The following is a 21,910-nucleotide window of genomic DNA, read 5'->3' on the forward strand; positions in this document are numbered from 1 at the left end:
GGGTCTCAATTTCTCATGCTGAAGCTGTTCCAATTTGTATAAATAATTAAATATTCATTGGGATAGAGAGGAAGAGAGAAGCAAGAGAGAGACTCTATAACCAGGTGGTTAGGATACTTACTTGGCATGTTTGGAGAGTCGTGTTCAAGTCACTGCTCAGAATCAGGCAAATAGAGCAGGGTTTTTAATGGGTCTCTCATTCTACTCCCCCTGCACCCCGCCTAAAAAAAAATTCCTGATTTGCTAGATACTGGTTGTCTTTGTGCAAGTTAAGCATGCTCTTAGGAATGCCTAGTTTGAGAGTCTCACCAGTGCTTAATGATCCAAGGAGCTTGTTAGCTGGGGGGCAGCATCAGGATTTAGGTATTTTTGTGCATTGGTGCTGGCAGAAACTTGGGTGCATAAAGGAATAGGTGGCAGCTGAACAGCCATTTTGTGAATTGCTTCCTAAATGTTGGCCTTGGACATCTAAAGAGCAGTAAGGTGCCTAAGTGTGTCTTTGTGAATCTGGCCCAGGGCCACATGCTGAGTGAAAGGCAAAATTTGGAAAGGAAATCATGTTTCCTGACTCCCCATCTGTTGCTCTGTCCATTGAACCAGTGTTTCTGAACTAGGGGCTTGTGAGAAAGTGCCTGCTAGCTTTCATCTCCCTAGCTAAAGAAAAAAATCTGCAAAATCTCTTGAAGCCTGGGGAGAATAAAGGAGAAACTAATTCCCGCCATTCCTTCTACTGTCACCACTCCACGTCTCTCACCTGCAGAGGCCAATCCCAATGGAGCTCTCCACTTCCTTCACCTGGCTTCCCATACAGTACACCACTCCAAGGAAGTTGCACTTCTAGAGGCTGTGGAGACAGCTTCATGGCTTGTTGAAGGAACAGTAGTCCAGAGCTGAGCACTGTATGGGTGTGGGAAGCGAGAGAGGGAAAGGAAACAGCCATCACTAGCAGTCAGCCCCACAATTGAGCTTCCACATGCAGCTTTCAACAAGCTTTCATCCAAGTTTTCTCGTCAGCTGTATGTGTTAACACAGTGAAATGGCACAGAGTAGCAGAGGCACTGGCTCAGATAATTCACTACATTACAACTGTTAATGTACCAGCTATATTTCTGAGCTATAGTGATGATTGTGATTTATGGGTTGCTGCTGTTCATACGCTGTTTAGGGTTAACACCATGTGCAGAAACAAGTTTTATGCTATTAGGAGCTAGTTGCGTGGATCTTCTGGTCGTTTCTCATCTGTCCCTGGAGGAGGATAGGATAGAGGCATGAGGGTCACAGTCTGTTCTAGGTATTAAGTTGGAGTAATCTCTGGAGAGAAGGTCTGCTCTTGCTCTGCCGCTTGGGGGACTGAATTCTCTTTTCTTGTGGCTATTCCCAGGGCCCAGCCCAGTTACTAGGGAGAAGATTTGCCCAGTAGTTTTGTGCAGCTTTCTGCAGTCACATTAAATGCCATGTCTTGTACTTTGTCATTCACAGGTTACGGGGAATAAGATCTGGAAAAGTTCCTGTGGAAAACCCCTCTTCTCCTCTCCCCACTGCAGCGAGCAGTATGTGTGCATTGGATGTGTGGATGGGAATGTGCACTGTTTTAGCCACTCAGGAGAAAAGGTGAAAACTATCACTATTAGATTATTGTACTTTCTTACATCACAAACTCTTGCTTTGATTTACCTTTTAGTAATAAATCACAGTTTTATAAACTGTTCTGAGGATTTCAGTGGTTAACATATATTAACTCTTACTTATGCCAGCCAGATAAAACAAGTATTAGTATGTACCCATTTTACAGAAAGGTAAGTTCTAACAGAGAGAGGTAAAGCAGGTTGCCCAAGGCTATCCAGCAAGTCAGTGGCAGAGTTGAAACTAGAACCCAGTATCCCAGTCTCTCCCCAGCCATCCCTCCATTTCTAATGCACAGGTAAAAATCTTGAGCACCTCAGTTCAAATTCTAATCATTTAATTTGGGAGGGGAGGATGAGAGGGATGGTGACATTTTTGGTTTGAATTCTGTTAGCAGATGCCAGGGACATATACAGCAGGGTTGAAAGCAACTCTTTCTTTCAAGTCCCATCCCTTTCTTCCAGGTTTGTTTTATAAAGGTACTGACTGGAATTAAAGTTTCACTCACATGTTTATCAAAGTGTAAAACAAAGTGCTGGTGTCATGGCAGAGGTATCTGTGTAAGTGTTTGTGTGGCTTGGTCTTGTTCTTAGAATCTTGGATGCGATGGTAAGATTTGTTTTCTCATACATGTACAAGATCTGCACCTCTGGTTTAATTTTTGCTGTTGAAACTGTTTGTTTGCCTGGGTACAGCCATAGCATACTTAACTCAAAAGTGTTGTCCTTGGTAAAAATTGTCACTGATAGAATCGTAGGAATGGAAGGGACCTTGAGAGGTCATGTAGTTCAGTCCCCTGCACTCATGGTAGGACTAAGTATTATAGACCATCTCTGAAAGGTATTTGTCTAACCTGCTCTTAAAAATCTCCAATGATGGCGATTCCACAACCTCCCTAGGCAACTTACTCCAGTGCTTAACCACCCTGACAGGAAGTTTTTCCTAATGTCCAACCTAAACTACCCATGCTGCAATTTAAACCCATTGCTTCTTGTCCTATCCTCAGAGGTTAAGGAGAACAATTTTTCTCTCTCCTCCTTGTAACAATCTTTTATGTAGTTGAAAATTATGTCCCCTCTGTCTTTTCTTCTCCAGACTACACAAACCCTTTTTTTTTTTTTTTTTTCTTCCCAATCTTCCCTCATAGGTCATGTTTTCTAGACCTTTAATCATTTTTTGTAGCTCTTCTCTGGACTTTCTCCAGTTTGTCCACATCTTTCCTGAAATGTGGCACCCAGAACTGGACACTATACTCCAGTTGAGGCCTAATCAGCACTGAGTAGAATGGAAGAATTACTTCTAGTCTTGCTTACAATATGCCTACAATACATCCCAGAATGACGTTTGCTTTACTGTTGACTCATATTTAGCTTGTGATCCACTATGACCCCCAGATCCCTTTCCACAGTATTCCTTGCTAGGGAGTCCTTTCCCATTTTGTATGTGTGCAACTGATTGTTCCTTCCTAAGTGGAGTTCTTTGCGTTTGTCCTTACTGCATGTCATTCTGTTTTCTTCAGACCATTTCTCCAGTTTGTCCAGATCATTCAGAATTTTAATCCTATCCTCCAAAGCACTTGCAACCCCTCCCAGCTTTGGTATCATCAGTAAACTTTAAGTGTACTCTCTATGCCATTATCTAAATAATTGATGAAGATATTGAACAGAACCGGAGTGAGAACTGATCCCTGTGGGACCCTACTCAATATGCCTTTCCAGCTTGACTGTGGACGGCTGATAACTACTCTTTGAGAACAAGATATACCACATCTACCGCTTCCCCGTTATCCACAAGGCCTGTTACCCTGTCAAAGAAAGCTATTAGATTGGTTTCGCACAATTTGTTCTTGACAAATCCATGCTAACTGTTACTTATTACTAAGGCTGTGAGTTTGTCACAGTTTCCATGACTTTCTGGGACCCGCAGGCACTGCCCCTGCAGCTCCCATTGGCCATGGTTCCCAGCTAATGGGAGCTGTGGAGCCAGCGCTTGGGGGTGGGGCAGCGCATAGAGCTAGGAACTGAGGGAGGGACATGTCACCGCTTCTGTGGAGCTGCGAGGAGCCAAATAGGGAGCCAGCCAGCCCTGCCAACCACCCCCCACCCAGCACCAGCGAGGATCGTGCACTGCTGCTTGCCCTCTCCCCCCTGCACCAGCAGGGGACCCAGGCTGCTTCCCTCCTGAGCACCTGCAGTACCCCCAGGCTGCCCCACCATAAGCACCCGCACCATCCCCTGGGCCACCTTCCCCACCCAAGATTTAATTAGGGATATATAGTACAAGTCATGGACAGGTGACAGGGCCTTGAATTTTTGTTTACTGCCCATGACCCGTCCATGATTTTTACTAAAAATACCTGTCACTAAAATGTAGCCTTACTTATTACCTTCTAGATGTTTGCAAATTGATTGCTTAATTATTTTCTCCATTATCTTTCCAGCACTGAAGTTAAGATGAATGGTCTCTAATTCCCTGGGTTGTCCTTATTTCCCTTTTTATAGGTGGGCACTGTATTTGCCCTTTTCCAGTCCTCTGAAATCTCTCCTGTCTTCCATGATTTTTTGAAGATAATTGCAAATGGCTCAGATATCTCCTCAGTCAGCTCTTTGAATATTCTAGGATATATTTCATCAGGCCCTGGTAACTTGAAGACATCTAATTTATCTAAGTAATTTTTAACTTTATTCTTTCCCTATTTTACCTCTGATCATACCTCATTTTCACTGGCATTCTTCACGTTTGATGTTGAATTGCTATTAACCTTTTTGATGAAAATTGGAAGAAAAAAAGTCATTTAACACTTTTGCCTTTTCCATGTTCTGTTATTTTTTTTCCTCCCTGAGTAACGGGCCTACCCTCTCCTTGGTCTTCGTCTTACTTCTAGTGTATTTGTAGACTTTTTTCTTGTTATCCTATATATCTCTATCTAGTTTAATCTTGTTTTGTGCCTTGGCCTTTCTAATTTTGTCTCTACGTACTTGTGTTACTTGTTTATATTCATCCTTTGTAATTTGACCTAGTTTCCATTTTTTGTAGGATTCTTTTTTGAGTTTCAGCTCATTGAAGATTTCCTGGTTAAGTTAGGGTGGTCTCTTACCATACTTCCTATTTTTCCTACGCAGTGGGATAGTTTGATTTTTGTGCCCTTAATAATGTCTCTTTGAAAAACCGTTGAACTATTTTTCTCTTTAGACTTGCTTCCCATAGGATCCTAGCTACCAACTCCCTGAGTTTGCTAAAGTATGCCTTCTTGAAATCCATTATCTTTATTGTGCTGTTTTCCATCCTACCTTTCCTTAAATTCATGAACTCTACCATTTCATGATCATTTTCACCCAAGCTGCCTTCCTCTTTCAGATTCTCAACCAGTTCCTTCCTAATTGTCAAAAGCAAATCTAGAACAGCTTGGCCCCCATAGCTTTTTGTACCTTCTGAAATAAAAAATTGTCTCCAGTACATTCCAAGAACTTGGATAATCTGTGCCCTGCCATATTATTTTCCCAACAGATGTCTGAGTAGTTGAAGTCACCCATTACCATCAAGTCCTTTTCTTTGGATTATTTTGTTAGTTGTTTAAAAAAAGCCGCATCCGCTTCTTCCTGATTAGGTGGTCTGTAGTAGACCCCTACCATGACCCCACCCTTGGGTTTTTTACCTTTTTATCCTTACTCAGAGACTTTCAACAAATCTGTCTCCTATTTCCATCTGAACCTCAGTCCAAGTGTATACATTTTTAATATATAAAGCAACATCTCCTCCCTTTTTTCCCTGCCTGTCCTTCCTGAGCAAGCTGTACCTTTCTATACCAATATTCGTCATTTGTATTATCCCACCAACTCTGTCATGCCAACTCTGCCATAGTTGTATTTGTTAACTAGCATTTCAAGTTCTTCTTGCTTATTCCCCATACTTCTCGCATTAGTATACAGACAGCTAAGATACTGATTTGATTTCCCCCACTGTTCTCTCATCTCTCCCCTATCCCTTCTGTAATTGTTCATGCTCCCCCCGCCCCAATTTTGACCCTTCTCCCAGTTTCCATGTTTTGAATTTAACTGCGCCCATCAAACCTACTTTAAACCCCTCCTCACTAGATTAGCCAGTCTGTATCCAAATATGTTCTTCTCCTTCCTCGATAGGTAGAGCCAATCTCCGCTTAGCAGTCCTTCTTCCCAGAACAGCATCCCATGGTCAAGTAAGCCAAAGTCCTCCTGTGACACCATCCTCGCAGCCAGGCATTCATCTCCAGGATGCAACTGTCTCTGCCAGGGCCCCTACCTTTAGCTGGAAGGATCGAAGAGAACACCACCTGTGCCACCAACTCCTTCACCCTTACTGCCGGAGCCCTGTAGTCATTTTTTATCTGCTCAGGGTCATACCTTGCAGTACCATTGATTCCCACATGGATGAGTAGCTTGGGGTAATAGAAGGCCGGATGATCCCTGACATCCCTTCCGTAACGTCTCGGATATGGGCCCCTGGCAGGCAGCATACCTCCCATATGTCAGGATGACAGATGGGTGCCTCCATCCCTCTCAGAAGAGCATCACCAACCACCACTATCCTACGTTTCCTCCTGGGAACTGCGATCCTCCCAGCCTTGGGGGTACATGGCTTCTCCTCCTCCATATTTGCAGGTGATTCCTCGTTGTCAGGGCAGCATAATGGTTCTTCATCACTGTGGTGGGTGGGTGGGAGTAGGGGGGGAGCACTGCCTGCTGCAAGAAGTAACCAACAGCCAGTGTCCTCCCTTTGACAAAGCCATATCCTCCTCTCAGGGTGGCATGACAGCAGCCCTCTCTAGCTGGATAGCTTTCCCAGCCTTGGGAGTCTGATGTTCTAAAACAGTGATGCTAGGACTCCTCCCCGTCTTCATTGGCTTGCAGGGACCTTTATGTAGGTGATTCTTGGAAATCCCACAAGATGGGGATTTGTTGCACTACACCAATACAGTGAGGAAAGATTCTCTATAGACTGCATGGAGAGAGGATGTGGGGTTTGCCCTGCTGGAGGGACACCTATACTGTAATGGCCTTGAGGTACTTATTGTGTTGCCTGTTTAGCCTCCTTTCTGTAGAGCCTCCACATAGGTGAATAATTTACAGGAAATTAGAGAGAAAAGGGGGTTGAGATAATATCTTTTGTTGGTGAGAGAGACAAGCTTTTGAGCTTACTCAGATCTCTTCTTCAGTTCATCTCTTGGTAAGCTTGAAAGCTTGTCTCTTACCAATAGAAGTTGGTCCAGTAAAAATATTACTTCACCCACCTTTTCTCTGGAATATCCTGGGACCAACATGGCTACAACACTGCATTATAGGAAACTACCATGTGAATGCCTGCCTGCTGAATGTATGTGTGGAGCTTAGCTTGTGAATGTTGCAAATATTTTCTAGCCATGTATGATATACAGCATATGCCAGAATCCAGATGATGCAGTATATTTGTCCTCTCTGTTAACAGCTTGTCCCTGAAGATTAGATGATGTCTCATTGATAACCTGAACAACCTGCAATAATGGATTAATTTTTTAATACTGTTCTGTAGGTTTGGCAGTTTTCCACCAGTGGACCAGTCTTTTCATCCCCATGTATCTCAAGTTTAATTAAGCAAGAAATATATTTTGGCTCCCATGACTGCTTTATCTACTGCTGTAATATGGAAGGTAATTTACTGTGGAAATTTGAAACCACTTCAAGTGTATATGCAACTCCCTTTGTTTTCCATAGTCATGACTTGGAGAGTGAAACGCTGCTGGCAGCAACATCTACAGATGGTACAGTGTGGGTCCTGAATGCTAAAAATGGATTGGTAGCAGGTGTCGAGAAACTTCCAGGAGAAGTATTCTCTTCCCCTGTAGTATGCGGCTCAAGGCTTGTTGTTGGCTGTAGAAATGATTACGTTTATTGCCTGGATTTGTGCATTGCTGAAAAAACAAGAACTACTAGGATGTGTTAAACTGCCTCATCTCTAGTGTTTACACTTGGATGTTAAGAACATCCTTGAATTGTACTTTAAAGCACCCAGGCCTGTGCGGTCCTGCTCTTAGCCCATTCTACTTTTGTAAAATTGATCATGTTTGCAAACATTTTAGTTAACAATTTTGCACCAACAGGCATGTCTACGCTGCAGTAAAAGACCTGTGGCAGTGAGTCTCAGAGCCTGGATCAACTGACTTGGACTCATGCTGTGCGGCTAAAAAGAGCTCTGTTTAGCTCCGTAATGGGAGCTCGAGTCAGTTGACCCTGAGCTCTGAGACTTGCTTCTGCAGGTTTGTTATCGCAGAGTCAATGTACCTGTTTTCATGCCTGGAGTAGGAAAAATGTGTGGTTTTCTTTTAAAATTGTGCCTATGTGCTGTTAAAAACACGAGAGTGCTTAGTGGCAACAGTGTGTAATATTTTTAAAAAATGTTATGTGGTCATGGTCAACATTAAACTCCCCCCCCATCCCCCCCAGTCATGATCTCTGAACACATTTTTAAGGTGTTAGTGTCTGCATTAGGTGGACATTGGTGCTAGCTAACATGTTTTCCAAGTCAAGCGATTTTCCTAATCAAGAGAGGTTACTTGACTTAATGATATCTCAGCATCACTTGTCTGATTTAAGATGAATTTTGGTGGAAAAATAAATGTGTTCGCTCTGATATAACTGTTTCTGGCAATTTATATTGAATTTTGTGCCATATGTCATGTCTAGCATGAAAATATGAAAATAGCTTGTCTGTCTGGTCTCAAGTTTTCCAGTATTTGGTTGGGAAATTTGGTCTTTTTATTGACTGTATTAACATATTTTGTAAACAGATAACTGTGTCTCCGTGTATCTACTCACATGCATAGACCAAGGTGTTCTGCCCCTCCCAGCACCTTCCACTTGAGCTTGCTACCTGTTGTGGGGAATCCTTCAAGGCCGATTATTCTATTCTATATAGGTTTTTAAAATGCATTCAGGGGATGCAGCAGGGCCTGGGCCAGCCCTGATGTGGGTGGGGGGACACGAGCGTGGCCCAGCCTCGGTCCCCAGCTGCAGCTTCCTTCTCCGCCCCCCCACCCTGGGTTTGGGGGGAAAGGGAGGGAGCAGACGGGTAAGGGGGGACATGAAGTGGAAAGTTTGGAGACCATGTCTCAATCATTTTATGGTATCTAGGGAAGCTAACCTAACTTGCAAGAATAAACTGAATCTTCGGTTTTACACAGTCCATTAGTAAATGCTTAGCCCAAAAATAGTTGATTTCAACATTATGAACTTTAAACTGGAACCCATTCCAAAATTGCATGATTGTTATAAGCCCATGTTTGACTTTAAATACAGGATATTTCAATGGATATGTCTATGCAGCATTTTGGAGCAGGTGGGAGCAAGCTCTGAGCCTGGGTCGACAGACTCAGCCTAGTGGAGCTTTCATTAATGCTCTAAAAACAGCTGTGTACACATTTTTGATCTAAGCCAGGTGTGGCCAAACTGCACCTCATGACTGCATGTGGCTCTTTTAGAGTTAGTGCGGTGAGCTGGGGCTCGGGCCTTCAGCCCCGCAGGAGGTGCCCAGACTCAGGGCTTTAGCAGCACATGCACAACAGGAACTTGCATCATGCAGTGCTGTGCGGACCTTGTGTGCTCGGGATATCCCTGCATTCTGCACAAAGGCTGTGTTTGCTGTTCATAAGTCAGATTTCAATAGTTCTCCGAGTAATGATCTCTGTTTGGATTCCGACCGTGGGGTGCGCATGCATGCCATGTGCTGGAGCCAGAACTGTTCATAGTAGTGTCGGTTGACCCGCATGTGGGTCATGCGTCAACTGTGTGACACATCTGAGGCTTTAAGAGGCCATGCAGGTCCAGTTTCCTCTTACTGCCACATGGCCAGAGTCAGAACCTCTGTTTCTTGGTGCTCTTAGCTTGCTACAAGTACTGTCTTCACCTTTTTCCTGTAGCTGTAGTTGCAGTTAAGGCTAAGATTTTGTCAGTGACTTTTACTAAAAATTACCGACAGGTCCTGGGCAGTAACCAAAAATCATGGACATCTGTGACCTGTCTCTGACTTTTACTAAAAATAACCCTGACACAATGGATAGGGGGGTCTAGCACCCCGCTGCTGCTGCTGCTCACAGCAGCTGGGAGCTGTGGGTCCCCACTGCCTGTGGGCTCCCACTGCCTGTGGGCTCAGCGCTCCAGGACCGCAGGGAGTTGCTTGGTGCTCCAAGGGTTGCCTGCCACCTGCTGTGGCTCAACTCAACATGCCCAGTTGGTTTGTTGTTGTTTTTTAATCAGGTTTTCTAAATCTTTTTTTTTTGTTGATGTCCTCTGAATTCTCTGTAAATCATCCGCATATTTCCTAAAGTATGGCGCCTAGATCTGGACAGGTCAAGCCTCATCAGTGCTGGGTAGAGTGGGACAGTTACCACTCGTCTTATGTACAACTCTACTGTTAATACCTCCCAGAATATTAGCCTTTATTGCAACTGCATCACTGTGTTGACTCATTCAATTTGTGATCCACTTTGACTCCAGATCTTTTTCAGCAGTACTACTGCTGACTTGACTACAGCTAAACATTCAATTTCCTGACAAGCTAGAAGGAGAGGAGGTAAGCTTGCTTTTGTAGCAACCTTGACAAAGGTTTGAAACATTAATAATACTTACCAATGGTATTCTAATGCATTAAGCTTTGAATACAATAACCCATTTAAAAAAATTAGCAGTTTTTGTACTAAGCATTTACTAATTAGCTTGGATCATTGAGTAAAACTCAAGACTCAGTTCAACATATGTCCAGCTGTGAAGCCATTTAGCTTAGTGACTTTTGAAGCTTCTGTATGAACAATTAAAATGGTGATGTTGAAATTAATTTTGTATTGTCATTTTTTCCCAGTTCAAAGTAACCAGCAGCAGTGATGTGAATTTGTTGCATCTAAATTTCCAGTGTCTATCAATGACAAAAGCTGTATTTTAAACTCAGGAACCATTTTTTTATTTAAGTAGAACGTTTTTCAATAATGGGACCATTTACGTTAAAATATGAAAATAAAATAGAAATTACACTAATGTATCCTTTCTTCATAGGTCTTGTTACTCAGTTTTATTGTTGATAAAAACACATAGCAAGACACATGTAGCACTAAAAGTTCTATTTATAAATAAACCTGACCTATATCATTAACAGAAGGAGACAGTGAATACATACATCATCTGATAATTTTGACTGGATTATAATTTAATAGGAATTAAAATGACGTTTGTATAAGAAACAATTGCACTGTAAAACATTTGAAAAATTAAAAAAGTACAGAAAACAAAAACCTCACAATTATACATTTTGTACATTACTATATGAACATAGAGGTTAATCATATATAACCTGTTCAGAAGAAATGGTATTTTGTGTTTATAAATTACAAAAAAATTGAGACCTTCTACATAGTGGTTCATTCAGTTCTTAAAACATTTTTGCTGATTTGAATAAATTCAGTAGTAACAATTTTTTTATTTTACAGAATTCTGACAATTTGTTCAGAAGACGCAACAAAGTTAAAGCGAAGTAACACTTCACAGGTGTTTAGTGCAAATTTCAGTGTTGATTTTACATGAAGTGTCAGTGTTCAACTTGTAGACTTTTTAGAAGTGTTTCCAAGCAAGTACTGTACATACTGAGTGCAGTTTTTAGTATACCAGATACCCTACACTTGGAAAGACTCTGCTTTGAATCTTTAGGTTACAACCATCCTTAATCAATTCAAACCGTGCTATAAATATGCCTAATGTTGTTTTGGTAGGTCAGTTCATTTTGTCATGCACAATAGCACCTTAAATCATTAAACGTTCCTTGATCATGACTACTGTTTTTTCTCTACCTTTGTGGTTGGCCTGCTCCCACCAACCCCCTGCATCTCCTTCCTGTTACCCTCACCGCCTTCTAAAACTGCATCCAAAATTCTGGTGTTTGATTTCAAGCAGTTTAGAGTTATAATTACAAGAACAACTCTATTGCACACTTCAAAACCCAGATGAGATATAAATGTACATTAAGTAGTGCTACTTTATGGGACTAATTAAACACACACATATTATGGGCCCAATCCCCCCCTTCAGATCCCCCCCCACAGACCTCTCACTGAAGTCCATAGGAGTTGTGTGCAGGTACCAGAGAGCTCACTTGTTCCTCTGTGTATAAAAATTTTAAATACTTAATATGTTAGAAGCAAGGAGAGAGTTTTTAAAGGTTCTAGTTTAAATATGAAAGAGTGGAACACTGATTGCGCAAGAGCCACAAGAGCAAACCTATTTCCAGCTGCACCTCTATTGAATCTAATGTCTGTGTTTGTGCTATTTTAAGTGTGCTGCTGAACCTTTGTTTCCTACATAGGATGCAGTCTATTCAATAACAACTTTTGCTGACTAGCTTTTTTCAGTTCTTAGAACAAGGATGATAGTATAAGGCTCATTGTTTTCTGCTTTATTTACAGTTTGCTCCCCTCCTCATGCGATGTATAGCAATGTGGCTAAAGAAAAGTAATAATATCAAGTTATCAGATACATTATGCTGTAGTAATGCAATTTTTCCTCTCTCATTGAAATTGCCTCCTCTTAAAATGCTCTTATGGCTCAAAAGAAAACATATATTTTTAAACAGAGGGGGATTTGCAGCAATATGCAAAGTTCATTGAAAACACAGGAATTTTTTTAAGGAAGATGACGCTTGCTTTTTGTTGGTGTAGTTACTATGTGTAAAAAGCCATTTAAAAAAAAAAAAGCATAACTTTCTGGGTAGAAAATTTAAGGATGCTAACATTTTTTATCACATTTTAAAGACTAATTTAAAAAAAATTCAGCTGCAACAACTGATTCCTCCGACTCCCCATGTAAGTAAATTTTTTACTCAATTTTACAGCTGGGTTGTCTGAAGTCACTCAGGGAACAACCTTAGCAAGAATTAGCATTCCAAACCCGTTTTATTCTCTGTTCAGGAAACTGAATTTTAAATAAGTTTAAGTTACTACCGTGTCATGAGGATCCCAGAGTCTTGGTTTTCTGATTTTTAGGCCCCAGTCCTGCAAACATTTACACATGAATAACTTTACACCTGTCAACAGTCCCTTTAAACTCAAGGAGACTCATTAGGTATGTAAAGCAACTCATGGACACAGTTATTTGTAGGAATAGGGTCTTAGATTGCAAGTGTTCTGAGCACATGGATGGACTTTTCCCCCGTTCACTCAGAGGCAACACTTTTTGTATCCCTGCTCCATCACTTTTTGTTTGGTTGCCATATGAATGTTAACTAGAATGATAGGCAAATTATTTACTTTTTTTGAGGAGGGAGGTACAGCAATTGTGTTGAGTCCCCAGCATGAAAGACAATAGTGCCTCAGTAATTGGATGCTACCATCACTTGCTATCACTTCATTCACAGGTGGGAAGAAGTCTCCCAAAATGCCTTGGATGGGGAGAGGTTTTCAAATCGCAAATAAACTGCATCAAACAGAGTTCAAAAGCGACCACTGGGGCTAAGAGGAGGGAACAGGCATTTTACATTCATTTTTTATATCCGAGTGGCCAGAACCTTTTCTTTGTCTGCATGGAGAAGAGAGATCCAAAACCTCAGACTCAAATGCTCACAAAATTTGAAAGAGCTTTTGATCTGAAGTTCTGTCGCCTCTTTTTATACCGGGCAAAACCAAAATCTCACATTTGAGTAGCGCTGAATTTTGAGAAATTGGATCTGAACTGTATGCCTGGGCCCACTCTCTACCTAGTTTTTCAAAGCAAAGGGATCTATGATGTGAGCACACACTATAGTACCTAGAGCAAAATGGTGATCAGTTTTAAATCCTTCACGGAATGCATTTAAATTTTGTTCAGTTTCTTTAGTCCTGTGTAAAAAAGCTGAATCAATAAAAAGGAGGAAACAACTAAGAAACAAAAGTAAAAAGCAAAAAGGTTAGTTTACTTAATGATCTGTGGACAGTCACTCCAGGCTTTTGCTTTCCTCTTGGCTAGGGCCAGCCAGGCTGGTTCTGTTGACACAGGGTTGGCATCAGGAGTAGAGAATCTCTTGGTAACCTCTTTTGCTAATGGAGTTGATGGAACAGAATCTGAAATCTCCACTGTTTATTGATTTGGGAGAGAAAAAAATAAAACAGATGAAACATGCTACACTGTAGAATAATAGAGAATTATGAACTTTGCTGTGAATGTGTTCACAAAATGTACAGATACCGTATCTTTAAAACTTTATCTTTAAGGTGCCACCGGACTCCTTGTTGTTTTTTAAAACTATAGTTCAGTCTTCCTTTTTTTAACTTTCTATATATGTTGAAAACCAAATTAATTTGGCTCAGATTTATAGATGAAGAATATTGGTCATTTAAAATTGGACTAACCCACACACTTGAACATGGTGCTACGCTGAAAAGTAACTCAGCGAACATGGAATGGTAGGACACTATTTTTTATAGTCTCAATGGTTTTCAGAGCAAATTTGCTCTGATTATAAGTAAAAATGCTGTTTTTAATTTTGTTGTCAATCCTGGAACCTCCCCACCCTGACAAGCTAGATTTTTTCCTCCTTATGTATAATCAATAACCAAGTTTCTCCAGGCACAGGTCTGCTCTCTTATACATATGCAACCCACTGTCTCCAAATTGTGCCCTCTGAGACACCTGGGCAAATCAAGGTCAATACATTTACACAGAAAAATGTAACTAAGTAGAAACTGCAGAGCTATCAATTCTGATGTTACTGTTTAAGTAGGAGTAGAATCTAGCTCCCCTTCCCATAGCTACTTGTCTGCAAGCTTAACAAGTACCAAAACCATTTATCACTAAAACAAACTGATATCTCTGATTATATACAAGTGGCGTATCTGTTGAATAAGAAATTGCCTTTTGCAGAGTCACTTTTCAGAGCAGAACCGCATAAAGTATAATGCAGGGATCAGATGACAGCATTACTAAATACTATACTGATGGATGCTATAGAAAAACCCTTAAATAGACTTTTGCAAGTCTATTATTCTGTAATACAGGGACAATCTCTGCTTTACCCCCAATTATTTTATGACTAGAAATTTTAGAATAAATTTCCTTGATCAAAGCCTGTTGAATTCAATGGGCTGGGAGTATGTGTAATTCCATGGGCAAGTTAATGATAGAAAGGTAAGGGAGCGGTCAGTTGAGTCAAAAAAAAAAAATCTACAGAATCATAATTTCAATTACGTCATCCTCTGCAGTGTGGCAGAGAGGACTCGTTGCCTGCTCCATTTCCCAGTATTCTGGGTGGTGGAAATGTTTGTAATCCAGCATCACTGGAAATGGGTATCAACCAAAAGCCCTGTCTCCCATGAATACAAGGGTATCAGACATGACAAACCTAGAACAATTATGTAAATATGTTTGAGAAAATGTTTAAAAATCAACTTTTTTAAAAAAAATTATACTTTAATGGAGGTATGTCAGATATGCAGCCCTCACAAAATTAAATTGTGGCTTCAACTGACGGTGTTGTATTATCAGTTAATGCTGAGAATACCTGATTAATTTTTTTCATGTTTACAGATTACTAAAAGTGGAAGGAGTGCTTCAAGTTGATTTGTTGTCATTGGCGATAAAGAAACATTTCAGTATTGATTATCAGGCCAAAAGACTTGTAATGAGGCACTGGTTAAGACATCAGCATCGAGCCAGAAATCACTGGAATTCATCTGAAAACTGCATGCACGTAGTTACATAACATGCATTACATTACGTAATTAGAATCAAAGTAATTTATTACAAAAGACTTGATCATTTTTAGGTATCAATGGGGAGGTGAAGAGTACCAACTAGTAGCTGAAGAACACCACTTTGGAGAATACCACTGAAGAGGACCTGGTTAAAACACAACATTCAGTGGCACCTTACCTTACCTGCTATAAGAAGAGCACCCACTAAACTGAATTTGGCAAGGCTGGAGCGGAGGTACATCGACCATCAGAAAAAAGTTGAAGATGCTGGGACAAGTGCTGAGTGTGGACAAGACTTGCCTTGTACTTATATTGAGAAGACCACCACCTTCTGCCCTAAACTGAAAGCATGGAGGCCTCCATGAAGCACAGTTTCAACATAAGACACTGTATGAAGCAGTCGCTCTTTGTGAGAATGTTGCATGGAAAGTTAAGTTGGTGCATTGACCCAAAGGATACGCATGCATACACCACTGCTTATCCCATCGAGGACTGCACCGAAAATGTATCTAATGTGTTGTATCAAGAAAAAAACAATACAAACAAATACTGATTTTACTACTGCAAATTGTGTGACTCAGCTGGAGTTCATAAATTGCCTCAGGCTCTAATGGATGGAAAGTGGTAGAGCTGGTCAATGCAGAGGCGAAGTACAGAGAAATATATGCTTTAAATGAAAGTGAAGAGGAACATATGCTTAGCAGAAAGGCTTATAAAGCAGTTATTGAACTGTGGGATAGGGACATAGTTTTTAGCAATCCTGTCTGCAGAAATGAATCACTGCGTATGTCCTTAAAAGCTACAAAAGGTGTGGTGTGAGAAGTGAAATCACTGATGTCAACAATAGTATGAAGACTCCAGGTGCAGCTACTAAAATTTTTTTTTAAACAAAAGCATTTTGTCCTGCAGTACATAGGAGTTTCAAGGATCCATAGCTGACGCCAAATCTGAAAAAATAATACCACATGACCTGTAGTCATTTTTAAGTGGTGCATTGATGGTTGCACTGACTTCAGCACCAGCAAGCATGAAGGTAAGCAAGTGGAGCACAAAGCTGCCATTTTATCGCAAAGCCTCATGGATGAGTGCTTGAGTGAAAGGCAGGTTTCCAATATACACACAACAACGTTGTGGTATGTGCATAATCTACCACTACAATTGGCTGTTGCTTTAACAATTCATTCCAGAACCAATAGTAAATTCCTCAAGCAGCTTAGGCACAGCATTGGCTCCTCCACTGATTACAACAAACTACTCTGAGTTCTTCCACATCAATCCTGGTACCATGGAGAATTGCTTGAAGAATTTCATTGTTGCATGGCATAATGAAGCTGCTACCTCTTTCCGTTCAGTGCAGTTTCTTCCTAGTTCCTGTGAGGAGGCTGATACTAAAATTATCTTGAATGCCGTCAGTGGCACAGAGGTACTACTAAACTCTGGATTTTTGCACAAGACACAGATGTTTTAGTGCTCTCTGTGAAATGCTACCCAAGATTTCTGCAAGATTGTTTTTGTGGCTGGTGCTAGGGAACAATTGCTGTATGTCCCTCAGAAATGTGTTCCTATCCCTTGGACCATTAAAAGCTGCCACACTGCGAAGTTTCCATGCCCTTTCAGGATGTGACAATACTGGAAGTTTGGCTGAAAAGACCAAATTATCTTATTCAAAGGCACTAAAGATATTCATATGCCGAGTTTACCATTTGAAGGCCAGCGTTACCGCACATGCACAGCTACATAGCTGAATGTTTTCCAAAAGCGGATGGAGAAAAAGGAGAAAAACTGCCACTGACAAGAGTCAAGAGGGAAAATTCCATGTAGTAGAATGGCTCTAGGACATCCAGAAACTACCCTTCCCAACGGGACATAAATGAGTCTTTGGAGAATGGACTGATCATGCCAGTTATGTGTGAAATACTATGTGGTCCCCGAACAATCCTTCTACTAATTAAATGCTTGTGTTAAAGACCAGATGCTCACCATCCTGCAGATGTTTGGCCAGAAGTCTGCCTTGTACAGAGATGTGAGTGTGTTGTGCAGATGAGGATCAGTGTCACGTGTCTAGCAGTGAAGCCCTAGACTGAGATGACACTGATTAACAAATGGTTTCAGTCTTACATGTCAAGGCTAACTTCATTAGGATCAGTGAAAGATCAGTATCTCTTTATGTAAGCAATGAATCACTGTTAAAGTATCATTTAAAAACAAACATTGATTTTTAAACATTTTCGTGTGTGTGTATTTAATTGTTCTAGGTTTGGTACCACTGTGTTTGCAGGAGAAAGGACTTTTGACATATACCCAACTCAACCCATTTCTAACAACATTGTATTATTAAAATTTCCACCAACTGGAGGAGCTGGGATGTAGCATGTCGTCTCTCTCTCTTCACCCCGCTGCGAAGTATGACACTATTGGAATTATGATTCTGTAGATTTTTTTTACAAACCAGATGGCCCCTCCCTTACCTTTCTGTTACTAACTTGCCCACAAAATGAGATTTTACTACATTATGCTCCTACACTAAAAGATAACTGTATAACCCCTGTCTTTATTTTCATGGCTCAGGTATAGTGCAAGCAGCCCTATCCTGTTCAACCCTGACCTAAAGGAACCACCTCTAGATTAGCACCACTGGAATAAGTATCAGATGTGGAGGCACTTTGTGTGGACAGCTGTCCCCTATCTATGGGACTGAGTCTGCCCAACTTTTGTAACAGATTTAAAAAAAGAATCTGTAACTGGTGGGGCAGGGTGTGGGGGGAGAACCTCCAAAACTTTAAAAAGCAGACTGTTTCCCACAGAATTTTAGAGAAACACTGATTAGTTTAAAAACTATCTGACCCATTTTTTTGTCAGTAGGAATTCTATAAGCCTGCACAACAGCTGGTAGCAGAGAATTTGGAAAGATGGTTGCTTCTCTATGTAGAGTGTTTGAAATATCACTTTCCAAACAGCCCCTGTTGTAGCTGCTTTCAGTGCAAGGCTGAAGTATCTTGGTTTTCAAATATTTTTCAGTTCTTTAAAGATATCTTTAACATGCATAATGTCATAAGGGACGGTAGATTTGCCAAGTTCCAGTGTAGGCCTTTATATTAAATGACTGCATGGTTATAACCTTCATCAAACACATCTATATTCATAATAAGCAGATATGATGCCTGTTATATTTGTTCTTCCAATATCACTATTTGATCTCAGAGGTAAATAGTCACCAAGATGAAATCTAGTTCAATACATGCTTGAGGCACAATGAATTTTGATCAAAACAAGAGGTGTCAGCACAGGCATTGTTACATATTTCTGAAGACATTCAGACCCTGTTTGAAAATCTCTACATTATGAATTGCAAAAGTAATTTTTCCTGTGAAACTCAGTTTTTAGGGCAGTGAGGCTGAGTTAAGAGGGCCAGAAAAATTATAACTAGCTTCCAATGATCTAATTAGGAAAAAGTCTAGCATATAGTTGGTGGGCAGTTCAGAGGTAAATGTGTTTCACTGAATTCTTCTGCTATCAAGGTATAGTCATTGGTATATATTGGCTGAGTGGTTAATAATGTTACAGTATTCATTATTATTGATCTATGAGACATTAGACAACACTAACTGGATTACTTCATCACTTTTCAGCCAACTATAAACCATAACCCTTAGCACCTAGTAGTACAGAATATACAGATTCAGACCGACTTCTACTGAGAATACATAAATCAGATACTACGTAACGTTTAGCAACATTCTCTCAGCACATTTGTCTCCAAATAGTAAGTCATAGGAAGGCTATGTCAGAGGAGTTCTAACCAAAGAGCATTAGCAATACTTCATACTAATCCTTATTTTATTATAAATATTATAGTACCTTAAATTTTAAACATTATCTATTTGTAGTAGTACTAGTAAAAATGTTTTTCATGTATATGTGAATAAGGAATCCCATTTCAATTTAGCTTTAATTTATATCTGTGTATTATAGAATACTGTGATCAACAGCAAAACATACATGGGTCCTGTATCAGTCAGTAAAATAAATCCTGGTCCCTGCACTGTTGCCCTGATCAGCACAGCACAATTGTTTGTATCAGCTAATTTGGTCTCTTCATTGCATAGACAGGATTTAACAGTGAAACACGCAAGGAACAAGTATGCTGTGTGGAGAAATATTTGAAAAGCCCTATTGATTATAGCCCTAACATAGCTGGAGAAGCACATTATTAAAATACAGATGTCTAAGACACCCATCACACCCTTTTCCACTTCACACTATTCTGTAAATTTAGAAAGTGCTTTCCCTGTAATGTTTTGCCAGTTACTTCAAGAGAAGTAGGGGTGCAGGAGGGAGGTGCAGGGGGTAAGAATGAAGGGAGTACAGGGGCTGGGGTGAGGGGGCACACAGTGAAGGGGTTAGGGCTAAGGAGGGAGTGCAGGGATTAGGGGTGAAGGGGGCACAGTGTAGGTGTTAGGGCACAGGAGGGGGGCAGATTTTGGGAGTGAAGGGGATGTAAGGATTAGGGGTGCAAAAGGGGGAGCAGGCAGTAAGGGCAAAGGGGGCACACTGCAGGGGTTAAGGAGTGTGGGGAGCCCATGGGGGGCACCACACCCACAGGGGCCAGGGACACCATGTTCGCCCAGAGTGCCATTTTCCCTAAGGCCAGCCCTGTGTCTGGATCTGGCAAAGTTCATAACTAAACAAAACCTTGGAATATTATGGCCTCTTTGCTTTATGGACATACATACAGTACCAGTCTCATCTAGGGTTGCCAACTTTATTTACGGAAAACAAAATGCTCTGCCCCATCCCTGAGGCCCTGCCCGTGCTCATCCACCCCCCCCTCCCTCCATCACTTGCTCTCCCTCACCCTTGCTCACGCACTCATTTTCACCAGGCTGGAGCAAGGGGTGGAAGGGCAGGAAGGCTCCAGTTGGGGGTGCAGGCTCTGGGGTGGCACTGGGGATTTGGGCTGCAGGAGGGGGCTTTGGGTCTTAGCTAAGAGAGCCTGCCTTAGCCCCGCTGCAGATGGCTGGCAACCCTAGTCTCAGCCCTATAAACCAAATCTTGAAACAGAAGTGCTAATCTGGAAGCATCTGTCAAAATTACATTGTGAATTCCACACTTATAGTCTCTCATGGGCCTTCCAGTGGTCATTATTTAATTGCCAGCTCATCAGCCTTAACCAGGGATCTGACAGACAAGCTGGGTTCCTCCTTGCTGAAATAACAAAGATGCTGCAGCTGGAACTTAGTTTACAATTCTGATGATGATGTGTAAACCAAAAAAGAATCTAGTTCCCTCCTGAGAGCTCTACAATGTTACCACTAAAAGAAAGTGAGCACTATTGAAAACCTAAATCTATCACTGTACCTGTCACAGAAGTAGGAAGGGTATTGGACTTTTTGAACTGCTCTCTGCGTTCTAGTCTTGACATAGCCATCTCAATTTTCTTCTCATCTTCCTGAGGTGTAGGTTTTTGTAGTACACTTGCTTTGCTGATATTGCTGCCTTTATCATCTGACGGATTGCTTACAGCAGCCTAGGATGGAAAAGGAAAAGTGTTAGATCAGAACCAATCCATTATGTATTGTCTACTACAGTCATTCTCAACCAAGGGCCCAGGGCCCCCTAGGGGGCCTCAAGCAGGTTTCACAGGAGCCACCAAACAGGACCAGTGTTAGACTTGCTGGGGCCCAGAGCAGAAAGCCGAAGCCCTATCATGCGGGGCCGAAGCCAAAGCCTGAGCAACTGAGCTTCAAGGGGGCCCCTGTAGTGTGGGGCCCTAGGTAATTTCCCTGCTTCATACCCCGCTTGCTACCCCCTAATGCCAGCCCTGGGTTTTATATGCAGAAAACCAGTTGTTGTGGCACAGGCAGGCCATGGAGTTTTTATAGGCGGGGGGGGGGGGCGGTGAGCCTCAGAAAGAAAAATGTTGAGAACCCCTGGTCTATTATATACAAATAAGAGATCTCATACTTGATGCTATCCCAAATACGATGCCTTACCCTCCTAACATATATTTGCTTGAGCTCTGAAGAACCGTGCTACGTACACTCCTCTTTCTGGTGCACAGCCCAGAAAAGTTTTAGTACCAAACACTACCCTCAGAAGCAGATGCAGGGCTCTCACTGGCTTTCCTGGGGAGTGGTCATATAGATCAGCAGTTCTCAACCAGGTAGCCGAGGCCCCTGGGGCGGGGCTATGAGCAGGTTTCAGGGGGTCCACCAAGCAGGGCCAACATTAGACACACTGGGGCCCGGGCCAGAAAGCCAAAGCACCCCCACCCAGGGCTGAAGCCGAAGCCTGAGCAACTTAGCTTGGCAGCGCTCCCTATGGCATGCAGCCCTAGACAACTGCCCTGCTTGCTACCCCCTAATGCCAGCCTTGGCTTTTATATGAAGAAAAACAGTTGACGCACAGGTGGATGGTGGAGTTCTTATAGCATGTTGGGGTGGGGGGGAACCTTAGAAAGAAAAACGAGAACCCCCTGATATAGATGATGGCCTGTAGTGACAGCACCCCCAAATGAACAATGATGCTTTTATGTGCACATCTTTCATACATAACTGATGATAAAAACATGCA

The 21,910-nt window shown here is 41.7% G+C and overlaps 2 protein-coding genes across 8 annotated transcripts in view; one reads left to right on the top strand and one right to left on the bottom strand.

The window, feature by feature from the left end:
* The window catches only part of AASDH (aminoadipate-semialdehyde dehydrogenase), an 81,468-nt gene that overhangs the window by 42,327 nt on the left and 17,231 nt on the right, over window positions 1–21,910 (top strand). For 4 of the 7 annotated variants that reach the window (XM_077815599.1, XM_077815600.1, XM_077815603.1 and 1 more), the window contains 2 exons: window positions 1,480–1,611; window positions 7,168–8,270. In XM_077815599.1, the coding sequence (XP_077671725.1) occupies window positions 1,480–1,611; window positions 7,168–7,578 (543 nt within the window). In that variant the 3' untranslated portion in view covers window positions 7,579–8,270. Of the gene's footprint in view, window positions 1–1,479; window positions 1,612–5,762; window positions 6,261–7,167; window positions 8,271–15,170; window positions 17,684–21,910 lie in introns of those variants that run through there. The other 3 variants (XR_013345962.1, XM_077815602.1, XM_077815601.1) reach the window with 3 other exon arrangements.
* CRACD (capping protein inhibiting regulator of actin dynamics) overlaps window positions 13,560–21,910 on the bottom strand; it is a 42,956-nt gene continuing 34,605 nt past the window's right edge. Inside the window, exons 7-8 of the mRNA XM_077815598.1 lie at window positions 20,696–20,864; window positions 13,560–13,720 (exon numbers count right to left, since the gene is read on the bottom strand). Coding sequence (XP_077671724.1) covers window positions 13,560–13,720; window positions 20,696–20,864 — 330 coding nt within the window. The remainder of the gene's footprint in view (window positions 13,721–20,695; window positions 20,865–21,910) is intronic.

The sequence above is a fragment of the Eretmochelys imbricata genome, chromosome 4, assembly GCF_965152235.1.
Source record: "Eretmochelys imbricata isolate rEreImb1 chromosome 4, rEreImb1.hap1, whole genome shotgun sequence".
Classification (NCBI taxonomy): Eukaryota; Metazoa; Chordata; order Testudines; family Cheloniidae; genus Eretmochelys; species Eretmochelys imbricata.